Below are 17,241 nucleotides of genomic sequence, written 5' to 3' on the forward strand. Positions count from 1 at the left end.
GGCCTCTCCCGTTGTGGAGCACAGGCTCCGGATGCACAGGCTCAGCGGCCATGGCTCACGGGCCCAGCCGCTCCGCGGCATGTGGAATCCTCCTGGACCGGGGCACGAACCCGTGTCCCCTGCATCGGCAGGTGGACTCTCAACCACTGCGCCACCAGGGAAGCCCCCCAACCAATATTTTTGAATGAGACTTCCTATAGAGATCATTGGTAAAATTTTCAGTTGTTTGTATCTTTACTTTTAGGCATTTCAAAATGCATATGTTAGTATTGGAATTCATTCTATTTATCTGCTTAGAAAAGAACTATAGCCCCTAAAGCCAAATGTAGGAGTTGTTCCTCTCCCAGTGCTCCCCTGGGAGTATAAGGCATGGGACTTTGCCCTTCCTCTAAGAAAGGAACTTGAGAGTACGAGTGGGGCGCTTATTCTCTAGGTCGTTATCTTAGTCCCGTGGCTTTGTGATCTATATCCCCAGCCTTATATAACTAACCATTCACTCAGCATCTCTGAGTTCTGGATGTCCGCTAGGCAGCTCAAACCTGGTAAGTCCAAACCTCAACTCTTCGTATTAACCCAACAAACTTGATTTTCCCCAGTGTTCACCGGCTCAGAAAATGATACCACCATTCATCCCAGTGGCTCAAGCCAAACACCTTGGAGTCGTCCTCAACTCAGTCTTCCATTCTTTCCTTCATTCAGCTCTTGCCTGGTTGAGACCACCAGCATCTTTTTTATGGACAACTTCAGTAGTGTCGCAGCTGACTTCCCTGCTGCTCTTCTCTCTCCTCATCCATTCCCCAACACAGATACACACACAGGTGCCACACACACATGCTGCATTCGTCCACAGTGGCCAGAGTGATATATTTAAAACATAAGTCAGATTGTGCACATCTCCAGTCGTGATTCTTCATTGACTAGAAGTCCCTTCATGATGTGGTAGTGGTACTTGACTACGTGTCCCACTCCATCTTTTATTGCTTTTCTCATACTGTTCTATTTTACCCACGTTGGGCCTCCCCTTGCTACTACTTCAGCATACTGAACACAGTCTCAGGGCCTTCGCACTGTTCTGCCTCTGCCTAGAAACTTCTCCCTCTGGATATCTCCCTGTCTTCCTCCCTCACTTCATTCAGGTTTCTGCTTAAGTTTGTCATTTCCTCAGAATGGCCTTCCTTGATTATCTCATCTAAAACAGGACTCTGTCACTCTTACCTGGCTTCATTTTTTTTAATAGTATTTATTACTATCTGATATCACATTATATATTTTTAATTTGTTTATGGTGTGAGTCCTCCACTAGAATGTAAGCTCCATGAGGCAGGAACTGAGTTTTCCCTGTCCTGTAGCTCCACAGAATTCTTCTCTGCCACGTCCTGCTGGGAGAAGGTGGTAGAAATGCTAAGGAAACCAGGCTTCAGAACTTTCCACTGCACCCTCACACTCCATCAAGGATTTTAACCCCCTTTTATTTGCTTCACATATTGGACTTTCATTAAGACGTAGGGTTCAGCTGCTCAAAAAAAGAGTTAAAAAATTCCTGCTCTGTGTGATCCCTAAGTTTCTTTTCAGCTCTAAATGTCTAGGCCAAGTTTACTCCACCCTTGACACTACTGACATCTTTAGCCGGATAATTTTTTGTTGTAGGGGCTACCGTAACACCATAGTTAGATACCATTGTGTATTGGTCAATTGGCAAATGTTTTCAAATTTGAGTTTTCCAGTTGGTAAGAATGTGGGGCAACGGGAACTCACAAATGGCTGTTGATGGATGTGTATATCAATACAGCCATGTTGGAAAACAGCGTAGCATTATCTAGTGAAATTGAAGATGTACATATCCTTTGATCCAGCTATGCCTCTCCTGAGTATATGCCGTAGAGCAGCGGTCCCCAGCCTTTTCGGCACCAGGGACAGGTTTCATGGAAGACGGTTTTCCCACGGATGGGGGACGGGGATGGTTCAGGCGGTAATGCGAGCCATGGGGAGCGGCCGATGAAGCTTCTCTTGCTCACCTCTGCTGTGCGGCCCGGTTCCGAACAGGCCGTGGACCCCTGCCCTAAAGGAACTGATGCGTATGCAAATCCACACACCAGTGTAGAAATGTTCATAACAGTCTTGCCTGTGGTGATAAAGAACTGGAAAGCACCAGAATACCCATTAACAACAGACAGAGCCAGTGCCACAGATAAGTTGTGGTATATTTGTAAGTAGCTTACAGCCGTGGAAGGAAGCAAACTACTGATACAGCAACTTGATTGAAATTCAGAAACATCATACTGAGTGAAAGAAGCAAAACACAAGAGAGATACATACAGTACGATCCCATTTACATAGAGTTCTAAAACAAGCAAAATCAGTCTATGGTGTTTAAACTACAAATGTTTTATGACTCTTCTATATGATACATCTCCTGTTAAAAAAAAAAAAGTTTGATTCTACTTGGGTAGAGCTTCTCTGACAAAGGTCTGAGGTTGTGCAGAATAAGTGTGTGCCTCAGTTGTCATTTGTAACCCCAAATCAAATGTTTTTTTCTTGTGTTCCTCTTAGAGAACGCCAGATCAAGTGCCCCAAGTGTGATAAGCTGTTCTTGAGAACAAATCACTTAAAGAAACATCTCAATTCACATGAAGGAAAACGGGATTATGTCTGTGAAAAGTGTACAAAGGCTTATCTAACCAAATATCATCTCACCCGACACCTGAAAACCTGCAAAGGGCCCACGTCCAGTTCATCAGCGCAGGAGGAGGAGGAGGAAGACGACTCGGAGGAGGAGGAGCTCGCGGACCCTGTGGGGGCAGAAGGCTGCCGTGTTAGCAGTGCTGTGTATCCCGCGGACGAGGCTCTGTCTACACATAAATGAAAGGAAAAGGAGCCAGCTGTTTCGGATGGAAAATACAAAAGGGAAAAACACACATGACCAGTTATCCACTACCGTGCTTTTTATATAAAATAATTGCTGATTTCCTTCCAGCCAACAGTCAAAACAGACTAAATGGGAACGGATAAAGCACTTATAGAAGAGTATCCTAATGAAAACACTTTAAGAAAGATTGAGAAAAGAGCATGTATCCTATTTTTAAGTGGCGTATGGGGAGGAAAGTGTCAACTTTTGAGATCTTTTTTTTTTTTTTTTTTGCTGTACACGGGCCTCTCACTGTTGTGGCCTCTCCCATTGCGGAGCACAGGTTCCGGATGCGCAGGCTCAGGGGCCATGGCTCATGGACCTAGCTGCTCCGCGGCATGTGGGATCCTCCGGGGCACGAACCCGTGTCGCCTGCATCGGCAGGCGGACTCCCAGCCACTGCGCCAGCAGGGAAGCCCTGAGATTTATTCTTTATTTACATAATTGGGTGATACGTTTATGCCTGAGTCAGAGCTGCTCTCTGCCCAAACAAATCAGATTTATTTTAAATTCTTTCATTATTCCATTTTTCTCCCAAGCCACTGATTTGGTAGCACTCTAAACTTGGTCCCTGCCTTACAGTCGTCCTGATTATGGTTCTGGTGTTTTGTTTTATGCAGACTTGTGACTTAAGCTCATCCCAGAATGGATTGGAATATAACAACGTAAGCTTGTTACTCTTGACTACAGCTAACAAGTTTAAAGCACCACCTACCTTAATCTCTTCTGGCTGCTTGGGAGTTTAGGGTAGGTCTTGCTTCCCAAAATTTCAGCAGGTACCTAGAGGACAGATAAAAAAGGGAGCAGCCAGGCAGTAGGCACTGATGGAGAGAAGAAAAGGAGAGATGCCTGGGCCACTGTCCAAGAAGTTAGCTTTGATTGAAGCTGGGGTAAGAGATCTGGTGGTTGTTCCTTAGAGGTCTTTGTAGGTTTAGACATGTCTCTGTCTCCAGTGAAGCCTCCAGCACCTAGACAAAGGGGATCTGGGGGTGTAGCAAGCCAAGTAATGCCTGCTGCATCGTCTCCTGATAACAAGGACATGTGGACTCAGCTGGCAAAGTGGTACCTTGGCCCAGGGAAGGAAGGAGGGAATGATCCTTCCTATCTGGCTTACCCTATGAAAAGGATCAAGACACCATTAAAATGCTGCCAACTCAGAATGACAGATGACATATTGGTGCATTTGCAAGATTAGGCCTTCCCAGTTGTCTACAATGAAGGACCTCATCAGTTAAGCATGGTGGATGCCAAAGGATTTGGGAAGTGCAGAAGGTTAAATGGTCACCACGTGGGTGTGTTTTCAGAGTCCCAGCTTAATTATCTACCCATCTGATCTTTTCACCTTGTCTCTCATGCATCTTCTGCTTTCAGCAAGAAGCAAACACATCTTGAAGTTGACGGTTGATGGAACATGCTCTCCTGCTCTAAGGCGCGACCTCTGGGCTGGACTAGAGAGAACCTTGGTGGGAAGGTTTTGCTGCTAATGTATTTATGGAATGAATGTATTTCATTCAAATCTGTATTCCTCTAGGAAGGATTAAAATAAAAACTTTTTAAAAAATACGATTCCTCTTGTAATCTCATTTTGTGGACGGAGAGGAATGAGTCTTTTTAGGGAAAATGAGGTACAACTTGAGTTTTTCTTAAGGTCAGAAGTGGAGAAAGTATTTCCTAAGTACTGTAGCTTTGAAATTATATTTTCGCATGCTTCTGCATAACAGTGCTTAAATAAACTATGCTCCCTGTGTTTCCAGCTCTCATCCCTGCCCTCTTCCTTCCTAAGGTGGTGCCTTTGCTGTCTCCTTGGAGAACTACAGGTCTACAGTTGAGGGAGTTGGTGAGGTATGGTGGTTAGAGGTGGCTGTCAACACTGGGCCATGAAGGCTGCATCAGGGAGCTCTGGTGGGACTGAGGCAACTCAAATCTCAGCCTTTTCAGCTGGTAAAGGCATCCTGGTGGCAGCGACTCCTGTCCCCAGGAAACCATCGGTGGTAGAACTATAAGCACCTTTCTCCCTTTAACTCTGGCTCACGCTGGGTTAAGTTTCTTCATTTCCAGGTGCTAGTTGAAGTGCTGCCCAAGATAGATAAACCTTACGTAAAACGGTAAAAGAGGAATTCTGGGAAATAGTTTAGGTGAAAATGTAGCTGCTGTTGCTTGCTTTACAACTGTGTCTTCCATTTTTTTTTTTTACCTCTTAGACTTAAGTGACACATTATAAGTCATTCTCACAAGATGAGTAAATTAGTAGCTGCCCCTTTGACAAGATTTAACTCTGAGCCTTCCTTGCCCATTGCAGGTGCCCTCATCTGTTGCTGCTGCTGGGATCAGTCTGCTGTTGGGTAAATGGTCACATTCAGAGGCAGGATATTATGAGTGTGGGCTCTGTAGCCCTGCTGAATGTTCTCCAATCTGGGCTTTGCTGCACGATGGTTTGGAAGCTTAGTCAAGTTACGTAACCTCTCTGTGCCTCTTTTTACTTAACTGTAAGCAGAGACTACTAATAAGAGTTCCCATTTCATAGTATTGTTTGATGTTAGTTCATGTAAAGGGCTGGCACAGTGCTCAACATACAGTGAGCACTGGCTAATATTCTTTAGTTTTAGGTTATCCTAGCACAGATTTCTATCCTTAAAATATGGCTATTCATGACCCAAGAAGTCCTAGATTTTAGTGAGACAAGTAAAACTGACGTGACTTGAGTTTTCAAGGCCAAAGCCTAGAAACTATTTAGTTTGCAGTCTTCTTGTGGATCAGTATGTTTGCTGTTTCCTTCCTTAAAAGGCGAGTTTCAATCTTGCATGTGTGCTGAGTTCCTCCGTACGTCAGAGGGCAAAGAGGTGACAGGATCTAGTCTGCTTCAGCCTTTTCAGCCTATTGACCTATATTCACACTTGCTAGTGTGTCTTGAGGAACAGAAACGTTGCCAGAGCTATCAGCCCCTTATTAAGTATGTAAACTTGTATTACCTGATCACCAAGCTGCACCTTAGAGTCAAACACTCAAAAACAACTTCAGGTATATAAATGATACCATCTGTTTTGGGCAGAATTGTGTTCCTTCAAAATTCATGTATTGAAATTCTAACCCCAGTACCTCAGAATGTGAGTGTATTTGGAGATGAGGTCTCCAAAGGAGTGATTAAGCTAAAATGAGGTCCTTAGGGCATACCTTAATCCTGTATGACTGGTCTCCTTATAGAAGGAAATTTGAACAGAGAGACCCAGGAGGAAGATCACGTGAAGACGCAGGAAGAAGATTGCTACGTGCAAGCCAAGGAGAGAGGCCTCGGAAGAAACAACTTTGCTGACCCCTTGACCTTGGACTTCCGGCCTTCAGAACTGTGAGAAAATTAATTTCTCTTGTTTAAGCACCCCCCCGCCCCCCGTCTGTGGTACTTTGTTGTGACAGCCCTGGCAAACTAAATACTGTCCAACCGAATAGACCATCTTTATGGTGATTGCTTCATAGAGGAGCAGCTTCCAGAGTAGTGATTACAGTTTAACCTCAGTTTTACAAATCGTGAGCAACATAATGGCAGTAACAATCTGTAGTGGTGTGTTTTGCCACTGGCAGATTTCTGGACTGCTGAAAGGATAGAATTGCTCCTCAGCTATGTTTTTGTTCCTTTGCTTTTCTTGCATATACACACTTGACAGTCATGAAGCCCCCAGGCCTATGTCATCCTCAGATAAGGACAACTTTCTTTCAAAAACCATATATTGGCAAAAACAAAAAACAAAACCAAAAAAACCCCAAAACACTTATTGAGTGCTGGCACAAATTAAGGCATTGTAAAGGAACAGAAAAATGGTTAGAACTTATGCCCTTGTCCTCTGGAAACTCAAAATTTTGCAGAGATCTGAATACACAGCTGGATCACCTGAGGAAATGAGAAAAGTCAGGTGTCCAGGTCAGCCCCAGGCCTACTGATGAGCCTCCTGGGCTCCCCAGGTGATCCTGAAGCAGTCCACAGGAGTCTTAAACGTTGGAGACCCCACAAGATGCAGATGCAGACACCTATACCCAAGGCAAGCCAGACCATGGCAAGTGTTACAGGTACAAGAAGTAGTAAAATCTAGGAGCAGGAGTGAAAATGTAATACTAAGAGAAGAATAGTAAGGAAAAGTGGATAAAACAATCCTGGATCTGTGGTGTAGTAAAATAAGGCTGGGGCAATACATTTGAGATAACAGGGCTAAAATTTTTATTTTTATTTATTTATTTTTAAAAATATTTATCTGGTTGCATTGGGTCTTAGTTGCGGGCGTGCAGGATCTTCATTGTGGCATGCGGGCTTCTTTCTGGTTGTGACGCGCGGGCTCTGGAGCATGCGGGCTTAGTTGCCCCGCAGCATGTGGGATTTTAGTTCCCCGACCAGGGATCAAACCCACGTCCCTTGCATTGGAAAGCAAAGTCTTAATCGCTGGACCGCCAGGGAAGTCCCCAAGGAAGGCGGAATTCTTAACCACTGGACCACCAGGGAAGTCCCAGGGCTAAAAATTTTAGAATGACTAGTTTACCAAATCAATAGCTGCTTTTTGATTATTTTTAATTGCATTGGTAGTGTTTACTTGTGGCAGGCATTGTTCTAAATGTTTTCTAAATAACACATTTAACCTGCACAGTAGACTTGTGATGATCCCTAGTATAAAGAAGAAACAGAGGTGCAAGAGAGGTTAAGTAATTGACACACAGTTACGTGGCTGTTAAGTGCGGTCTGCGCCTAGCCCACCAAGCTTTATTGATTCTTCAGTAGTGGCCTGCCTAAAATTGGGATCTCACCGTGGCATATAGGCAGGCTACAAGTCTTTAAAGGCAGTCACACAGAACATTTAAATTATTCTATTTAGACAAAACATATTTATATACACGAGTTAGGGAGCTCGTGGAAAGCACGCTTTGGTTTTTGTCTTCTCTGCTGCAGCAGCCCTCTCCACCCTCCACCTGCTTCGTGCTGCTGCCTACTTGCTGAGGCACAGGCTGGAGCTGGGCTTCGGGGTAGCACAAACATCAAGATCTGTTAATGGCCAGGATGAGGAGAGAAAATCACTTAGGGAGAAGGGTACTAACTTTGGGAAAATTTACTTCTTGACTGATCTATCACTGGTCAGTAGACAACTTCCAGCCCTTCTTAGCTAACATGTTCTAGGACATCTGTGACACATTTATTTGCAGATATCGTTTGTAACAGCAGTAGTATATTTTAGTTTAACATTTGTTTAATCCTCGTAGAGCATTATAAAAGTAGATTTTACCCCCATTTTATGGTTATTGAAAATGAAGTTCAGAAAAATAAAGATGTTCCACATTTCATATTCAGTACTTCACTGCCTGGGAGCACTTTTTAAAAAGTACATTTTAAAATGTATGTAAATATTTCTCCTCCAGGGTTCTCTTCCATGTGACTCCACATGCTGCTGTTCTGACACCTCATTTCAGGGTGCATCACACTGCTACCTCTACTAGTTGCATATTTGTGCTGGGGTTGTGAAATGCATTTTATAAGCAGAGAGCACCATTATGGGCCATTGCTCTTAATTGGTTACAGACAACTGGCACTCAGCTATGAAAAATGAATTAGTCAAAAGCGTGGGAGATGACATAATATCCTGTTAGGGACTTTTTCAAGATGCCTGACCCAGATATGCTGTAGCAAAAAGAAAGTGAGCCAGGCTATTTTGCATCTGAAATTCCCAAATGCAAGTAGTATTTTGAGGCCAAAGAAAAGCAGGATGACCCACTCATTCAGTATATATTTGTTCTCTTTGGGAAAGGAACATGTTAGACTTTAAGTGGGGTAGAGGAGGGAGATAAAGTGTAGGGGAGGGAGATGAAAAAACAATGGCTTATGACCAGGAAATTCAATCTCAAGCCCAGAAGCATGCACACATGCAAAAAAAAAAAAAAGATATATTCAGGATCATAGTCCTTTCTTACAGGTGTGTAGTTAGGATGAAGGTATACATCAGAGTTTTTAACAGCGGAGACAGAAGAAGCCTAAGTGTCTTCCAGAACGGAAATGTTGAATAAATTATGGCACATTCATACTGAGCAATACGTTGTTATGAAAAAGGATGCCTGCTTCCCAGACTCCTTTAGAGCTAAGATTCCAAACAAAACCACAGTTTCTCTGATCAGATGCACTTGTGTGAGACTTTGATTCGGAAGTGAGTTATGTGGGGACAGAAGCAGGGCCTGAGGCGTCTATTTAATATGCAGGCTTGGATCTTACTGAGGCTGATGTGGTTTTGGAGCTGGTGGCTGTGTGGATGGAGGCCTTCTGGTGTGGCAGGTCGCTTCCTGATTGTAGAAGCAGCACTGTACCTTGCAAGCTCACTTCTGTGGTATGGGATTGGGAGTCATTCCTAGAATTCAGCCTGGACTCCATTTGAAACCTTTTCAGTGATTCTATGAGCTATCTATACTGCATAATAAATTCTTTTTGCTTAAACTAGCTTGAGGGGATTCTGTTTTCTGAAAATAAGAATGCTGATCAAGTAATTGGTATCCAGAAATATTACAGGAATTAGGTCCACAAGGAAATGGGATCTTGCATTAGTTGTCTGACCTCACTGGGTTTCAAGGCACTGAGGATCCAGCTACTGTTAGAGGATGGGGTACAAAATTGTACCTGGCCCCCATGGTTGGAACATGAGTTAGATCATCACCTGTGACCACTTGAATTGAAATGTGCCCAAAACAATAAATTCAGTTTCATCTAAATTATGTTTCTCCTTCCCGGTCCAGCATCCTCAGAATCCTTTGGACACATATTCCTCAAGAGTTAGGAAATTCTTGTAATTCTGTTAATATATAAGCTTTCTTTTACAAGGTTTGTCTTTGAAATTATACAGGATTTGAGGGTTTGTCTTAGTCATAGGTTAGAGGCAGTAGGAGGTAGTAGGACTGGTAAATGAGGGGAATTGGAATTTTATTTTGGTGTGGTCATTACAGGGTATTCAAGAAAGTCAAAGCCATTCTCATTAGATAGTGGAGGAGGAGCTGCTTCTGTTGACTAGGGAAATCTTTGGGGTTTGGGGGTGATTGGAGTTATTAGAATCCTCTCAAATATTACCATTCTACTTTTCAGTTTTGCACTTTTACCCCCAAATACTGTAATTTTCACTTAAGAAATCTGCTGAAGCTATGAATTCAACCTGTGTTGTAAGTCAGTAACCTGCAGGATCAGACTGCTTCTGGTTTATCCCTGTGTCAGCCTTACCGCTACAAGAGGGAAGATATTCTTTCAGGGCAATCAGGGATAACTCCATGGTTCTCTGACGTAGCTTATGTGTCTATCAGGCAGTTTGATATGAATATTAAGTGTGTTTCAGTATTCATATTTTCTATTTTTTCTTGTATCAGTTCTGGTAAGTTATGTTTTTCTAGGAAGTTTTCCATCTTAAATGTGTAAATTTAGTCACATAAAGTTCATATCTTATTATTTGTCTCTAGGATCTGTAACAATGTCCCCTTTTTTGTTCCTGGTGTTGATAACTTGTGTGTGTCTTTTGTTATCAGTATTGCTCCTGGGTTTATCAGCTTTCTTAGTATTCTAAAGAACCAGTTTTTTGCTTTGATGATTTTCTGTATTGTATGTCTGTCTCTGTGACATTACTTTCTACTCTTACTTCCTTCTGTCCACATTTTCAGGTTTAAATTGCTATTCTTTTTCTTCTTAAGATGGCTGCTTGAATAACTGATTTTATTTCTTTTCTAATATGCTTTTAAGGCTATAAATCATCTTCTCAATATAGCTTTAGTTACATCCTATTTTTTTATGTTAGACTTCCATTGTTTTTCATTGTTAAAAATACTTTCTAATTTCTGTTGTGCTTTCTCCTTTGACCCATGGATCATTTGTAAATGAATGGCTTAATTTCCAAATTTTCAGGAATTTTCTAGTTGATCTTTTTTAATTGATTTCTAGCTTAATTCCATGATGATCAGAGAACACACTGAATAATTTCAGTTCTTTAAAATTTGTTGAACCTTGCTTCAGGGCCCTGCATATGGTCAATTTTGGAAAATGTTCCATATGAAAAGAATGTATGTTCTGCTTTTCTTGGGTACAGTGTTCTATGAATAACAAGTCAACTCGATAATCATGTTAACTAGGCCTCATACTGAATTTTTTGTCTGCTTGTATCAGTTACTGAGAAAGGTATATTAAACATCTTCAGTCTGATTGGAGATTTGTCTGTTTCTCCTTTTAGTTGTCCTTTTTGCTTTATGTATTTTGGAGCTATGTTTCTGGATGTTTAAAAATTTAGAAATGTATTTTTGTGTTGGATTGATCCTTTTATCATTGTAAAAAGGACACTGCTTTTATAATGTCTTTCTTTGAAGTCTATTTTGATATTAAAATAGCTGCATCACATTAATCTTGATATTTGCATAGTGTGTATTTTTCCACTCTTTGAGGACGTTTGACTTTTCTGTATCCTTATGTTTAAGTGTGGCTCTTGTAAGCGGCATACAGTTATGTTTTTTTTTTACATATTTGGATAATCTGCCCTTAATTACTTAGATCATTTATATATATTATACTTATGTATATATTTGGGTTTAAATCTTCCATCTTACAATTTGTTTTCTATTATTCCATTCTGTATTCCTTTTTCTCTCCTTTTGGATTAATCAAGTATTTATTATTCATTCCTCCTCCCCCCTTTTGGCTCTGTATGTTCTTTATTCTCTTAGTAGTTAGCCTAGAAATTACAACATGCATCTTTAACTTATTAGAGTGTAATATCAATTAGTACTTTTATTGCTTTTAAAAGAATGTTGGTATTGTAGAATACCTGACTCTATTTGTCTCTTTCCAGCCTTTTATATTGTTGTCAGGCATTTTAATTTTACAGACATCTTACATTCTACACAAGATTATTATTGTTTTACAAAATAATATTTATTTAAATTTACCTGTATTGATCATTATTCTTTCTTGCATTTCCATGTTCCCATCTGAGATCATTTTTCATTTTTAAGTTTAATATAGGTCTAAAGATAATGAATTTTCCCAGTTTTAAGACATTCTGTCTTAAAATATCTTTATCTTTTTACAAAACAGCTTTATTGAGGGTAATTTACCATAAAATACATCCATTTAAAATGTACAATTTAATGGTTTCTAGTATGTTCAGAGGTGTGCAACCACTGCCACAATCCCATTTTAAAATATTTCCATCACCCCAGAAAGATCCATTGTGTCCATTTGCACTCATTCCCATTCTCACCCCTAGTCCCAGGAAATTATTATTCCACTGACTCTATAGATTTGCCTTTTCTGATAATGTAAATGCAATTCATTCAATATGTGGTCGACCCCTTGTGTCTGGCTTCTTTCATTTAGTGTGTTTTAAAGGCCCACTCCTGTTGCAGCATGTGTCAGTAGTTCATTCTTGTTTATCGCAGAATTCTATTGTATGGATATACCACATCTTGTCTGTTCATTCACCAGTTGACAGACGTTTGGATTATTTCCACTTTTTGGCTATTATGAATAATGCTGCTGAACATTTGCATACAAGTCTGTGTGTGGATATATTTTTATTTCTCTTGTGTATATACCTAGGAGGTTTGCATGGTAAATTTATGTTTAACTTTTTAAGAAACTGCCAAACTGTTTCCCAAAGTGGCTGCATCACTTTACATTCCTACTAGTTACATAGAAAGGTTTCAGCTTCTCCATATCCTCACCAACACTTGTATTTTTAATTATAGCCTTTCTAGTGGGTATGAAGAGGTATCTTACTGTGTTTTTATTTTGTATTTCCCTTCTGGCCAGTGATGTTGAGCGTTTTTCCGCAAGTGCTTATTGGCTTGATGCCTTTCATCAGTTTGGGAAAAATTCTCAGCTCTTTGAATATCACTCTCTCTCATTCCATTCTCAGATTCCAATTACATGTAGTTTAGACTTTTGTACCATGTCCAATATGTATCTTATGATTTTTTAAAAATACTTTTTTCTCTTTGTACTTAGCCTGGATATTTACTGTTGACCTACCCTCAAGTTCACTAATCTTTCCTCACCTGTGTCTAATTTTTCATTAATCCCATACATAAAATTCCCTATTTAATATATCAGTTCTAGAATTCTCATTTAATTCTTTACAGATTTCAGTTTTCTGGTGACATAGTCAATCTTGTTTTCTCTTTTCTTGGATGTATCAATCTTGGCTGTTTCAAAGTCCATGTCCAGTAGAAGTCAATTGTGTGAATTCCTTTCAGGTCCATTTCTCTTTTGGTCCTATTTCCTAGTATGCTTGTTAACTTTTTTTTTGGCCACGCTGAGCGGCATGCGGGATGTTAGTTCCCCAACCAGGGATCAAACCTGTGCCCCCTGCAGTGGAAGCACGGAGACTTAACCACTGGACCACCAGGGAAGTCCCTATGCTTGGTAATTTTTGATGGGATGCTAGAGATTGTATATGAAAAACTGGACGCTGTGGATGAAATTATTCTCTTCCAGAGAGGATTCACCATATTCTCTAGCAAACAACTAGAGCAGGAACATCTCAATCCAGTCAAGAACTGATCTTATTCAAGGCTGGGCTTCTGATTTTATAAAGCTGGCTCTGTGTCTGGTTCACCTCAACTTCTAGTCTAGGGGTCACAATAAGAGCCTGAAGTGTTTGGAAACCTCCCTCCTTGAGGTCCTTAAGTTCAATTTTTGTTTTTTTTTTTAGCATTGTGAGACTGCTGAATGCTCTGCTGTACTTTTCACCTACATTTTTTTCCCTTTTAGTTTCTCACCTCATACAACATAAAAATTAGTAAATGCCTGAGAAGAAAACCAGCCTAGGTTGCTTTTCTACAGGTCTCTTTTCCCAGGATCTTTGCCCCTCAAGTCTCGGGTGCCTTAGAAACTCTCCAATGACTTCAAATAGATGTTGCATGCATTCTGTTCAGCCTTTCTTGTTTTCAGTGGAAGAGCATAACAAACTAATTTGTCATAGCTAGAAATGGAAACATAGAGTTATTTTTGAACCCACATTCTGGATGTTTGCTCTGACATTACGTTTTTTTGTTTTATTACTTTACTTGTCTTGAAAAGACCAGGAAAAAAAAAGTATGTACTACCTTTAAGATGTCATGTTTATAACATGAGCTTTAAGATGTAATGAACTTTACAACGTACAGTTGGGGTTGTCCTGAACAGTTAAGGCCTGATCATTACTCCTGTGTAATGCGTCCCCCCAGCAAAATAAGTTGATTCTGCTTTTAAAATAATTGGTCTCAGTGAATTTGAATTCTGATATATAATTAGCTGGAGCCTACCTATATCTAGGTTGTTTTGGTTTTTTTTAAGTTAGTATTGATTTTTCACTTCGACAGACAGGATCAACCCCATAGCATTTCCATGTACTACCTAATGAAAACACCAATCACCAACAAACCACCAATGATGAAAATAATGCTACATCTCGTTTTCCCACTTTCCTTTCCAGATAGGCACTCTCTCTAGGTCACTAATCTCTGGGCTCAGATCTATCCACACTTAAGAGTGGTATATCCCTATGGTAGGAAACAATTGGAATTTTTTTCTCAGTCCACATGGCACAATTGAGCTTCCTTTTAAATCTACAATCCTGACTTGTATTTGAATCCCCATGTTCCCCAGTCTCCTGGGTTTGACTGCCTCTGTTGCCTGTCTGCTCAGATGTCTCACCCACTGCCTGTGCTGGCTTTTGGCAGCAACTGCAAGCCTAGGCCAGTTCTTTGATCCCAGGTGTCCAGATCTACTCTAAGGAATAGCTTCAGAGGCACATTCTCTTGGCTCTGAATGCACCTCCTTGCCTAGCATTCATCAGACCTAGTACTTTCCAAGTTGGAAATAGGAATAATGTCACCCTTATTTTACCATTTAAAATTTTTATAAGTATTAACAAATTATTGACTGGCGGATTTTTGCAGAAACTAATGCTTGTGGCTGTAATACATCTCCAGTCAAAAATGTGTTAAATATGAATTCTTATATTAATATGTATAATAATATGAGTTATATATATATATTTAGGCAGTGCCATATGTCTATATAAAACAGTGAAATTTCTTTTTCTTTTTTTTTTTTTTTGGGCTGCGTTGGGTCGTTGCTCCACGTGGGCTTTCTCTAGTTGTGGCGAGTGGGGGCTGCTCTTCCTTGAGGGGCTTCTCATTGCGGTGGCTTCTCTAGTTGCGGAGCACCGGCTTTAGGTGCATGGGCTTCAGTAGTTGTGGCTCGTGGGCTCTAGAGCGCAGGCTCCATAGTTGTGGCGCATGGGCTTAGTTGCTGCGCGGCATGTGGGATCTTCCCAGACCAGGGCTCGAACCTGTGTCCCCTGCATTGGCAGGTGGATTCTTAACCGCTGCACCACCAGGGAAGCCCTCTTTACTTTTTATACCTAACTTTTCCTGAGAAGTCCAGGAAAGATGCAGTTTTTATAGCTATTCTTTACAGGAGAATACAAAATTTGAGAGAAAATTAACTATTGAGTTTAAACCTATTAGAAGTCTGCCTCTAGCTGTCACTAGTCTGGGGCTGGTTTTCATACTGAATTAAAAGCCAAATCAAAACAAAGAAAACCAAAATAGTTACTCCGTCCTTCAGCCTGTTGTCCTTTCTAGAGAGATTTTGGTGAACCCAAGTTGCTGTACCTTTATACCAGTGTCTGACTTGGAGTGATATTCTGCAGGATTCACACTGAAATGATTGAAGTCATATTCATGAATTAAACAGGAAATATTAATGGTTCATGAACTGATACCTCTTTTATTCTACCAAGTTAGGATTGGGTCTCATAAATCAAACTAATTTTTACTGCTTGCTAAAATTCACTTTTAATAGGAAGAAAATCTGTAATTAGAATTGTCCCATTAGGTGGAAAGCAAAGACTTTTCTTATTCACACTGAATCTCCCCATGCCTGAACGGCACTAGTTACAGAATAGGCATTCAGTATTTGAAAATGAAAGAACAGTCTCCCTTTTATCTCTCTCACTTTTTAATGTCCATTTATGTATTGTCTATGGCTACTTTTGTGCTAAAACTGAGTTGAGTGTTGTGACACGCAGCTAGCTAACTATCCAGAATGTTTACTATCTGGCTATTTTTTGGAAAACTCACCAACCCCCATTTTAGGTTATAGTGATCAGGAAACACCTTACGGTTCTTGAAGGACATTTTTGCTAGGTGTAGAATTCAAGTTTGGCTACTATCTTCTTTCAGCACTTTCTATTGTTTTTTTGTTTTCAGTTATGTTTTTTTGTTTATCTGATTATTTTTATGCCCTGATTATTCGTATCAAAAATTATAATAAAAACGTGTTGACCAATACTTTCCAGGCACTTTCATTTAGATTCAATTTCTCTTTGTCACAGAATTATTTATCTTTTGTGTATTTTAATATTTGCCTCTTCATTTATTCTAGTGTGGGCCTCCTGACAGGAAGTTCCCTGGGTTTTTAATAACTTTCACTTTTGTTCTTGGAGAATTCATTTTGTAGGTGTAGAATTCAAATATGGCTGCTATTTACTTTCAGTACCTGGACTATATACTTCTGTTATCCTCCAGCTTCCATTATTTTTGTTACGAATTCATCTGTAAGGTGAGTGGTTGCTCCTTTAAATTCTCCTCCCTGCCTCACTATGGTTGTGCCTTAGCCTTTGCTATAGTTTTCAGCACTTTACCATAATGTGCTTAGATACGGTTTTTTTGGGTATATTCTGCATGGGGTTACTGGTGCTTTCAAATCTGTCATTTGATAAATCATTAATTTGGTGTCATTATTCTTGGAAAACTTTTAGCCAATAATTTTGCATATATTGCTTCTGTCCCATTTTTCTCCTTTTTCTCCTCTACTTCTAGAGAATCTCTTCTCAGTTACATCTAATCTGTTGTTAAGGCCATTTATGGAGATTGTCATTTCTATTATTATGTCTTTCAGTTCTAGGTTCTATATTTTAAATACAATTTCTAGTTCTTGGCCAAGATTCTCCATTTTTAAGTTTCCTTGACCATATTAAAGATAGTTATTGCAAAATCTGTTTCCAGTAACTCCTTTATTTGGATCTCTTGTGTGTTTCTATTCTCTTTTTTTATTTTTTCCAGTTTTCAGTTATGTTTTGTTTCCTTCTGTACCTGGTTATTTTTATGCCCTGATTATTACATATCAAACTATAATAAAAATGTGTGGCCCCATATGATGCTGTCTTTCTCTATCTTGCAAATGATTTGTCATTTTGGTAGGCGGGTAAGGGTATTAGCAATCCTGGATTACATTAATGAATTATAATTCAGATGATTCAAAACTGGCCTTCAATCTGTTTGTGGGAGGAACAGTTTCTGGTTAG

The 17,241-nt window shown here is 40.1% G+C and overlaps 1 protein-coding gene across 8 annotated transcripts in view; it reads left to right on the top strand.

Moving 5' to 3' along the window:
- The window catches only part of PRDM4 (PR/SET domain 4), a 38,593-nt gene that overhangs the window by 20,140 nt on the left and 1,212 nt on the right, over positions 1 to 17,241 (top strand). For 2 of the 8 annotated variants that reach the window (XM_079936290.1, XM_079936289.1), the window contains exon 12: positions 2,551 to 5,318. In XM_079936290.1, the coding sequence (XP_079792416.1) occupies positions 2,551 to 2,863 (313 nt within the window). In that variant the 3' untranslated portion in view covers positions 2,864 to 5,318. Of the gene's footprint in view, positions 1 to 2,550; positions 5,356 to 6,106; positions 11,615 to 17,241 lie in introns of those variants that run through there. The other 6 variants (XR_013830410.1, XR_013830409.1, XR_013830411.1 and 3 more) reach the window with 6 other exon arrangements.

This window comes from Stenella coeruleoalba (genome assembly GCF_951394435.1).
Source record: "Stenella coeruleoalba genome assembly, chromosome: 11".
NCBI classification, from domain to species: domain Eukaryota; kingdom Metazoa; phylum Chordata; class Mammalia; order Artiodactyla; family Delphinidae; genus Stenella; species Stenella coeruleoalba.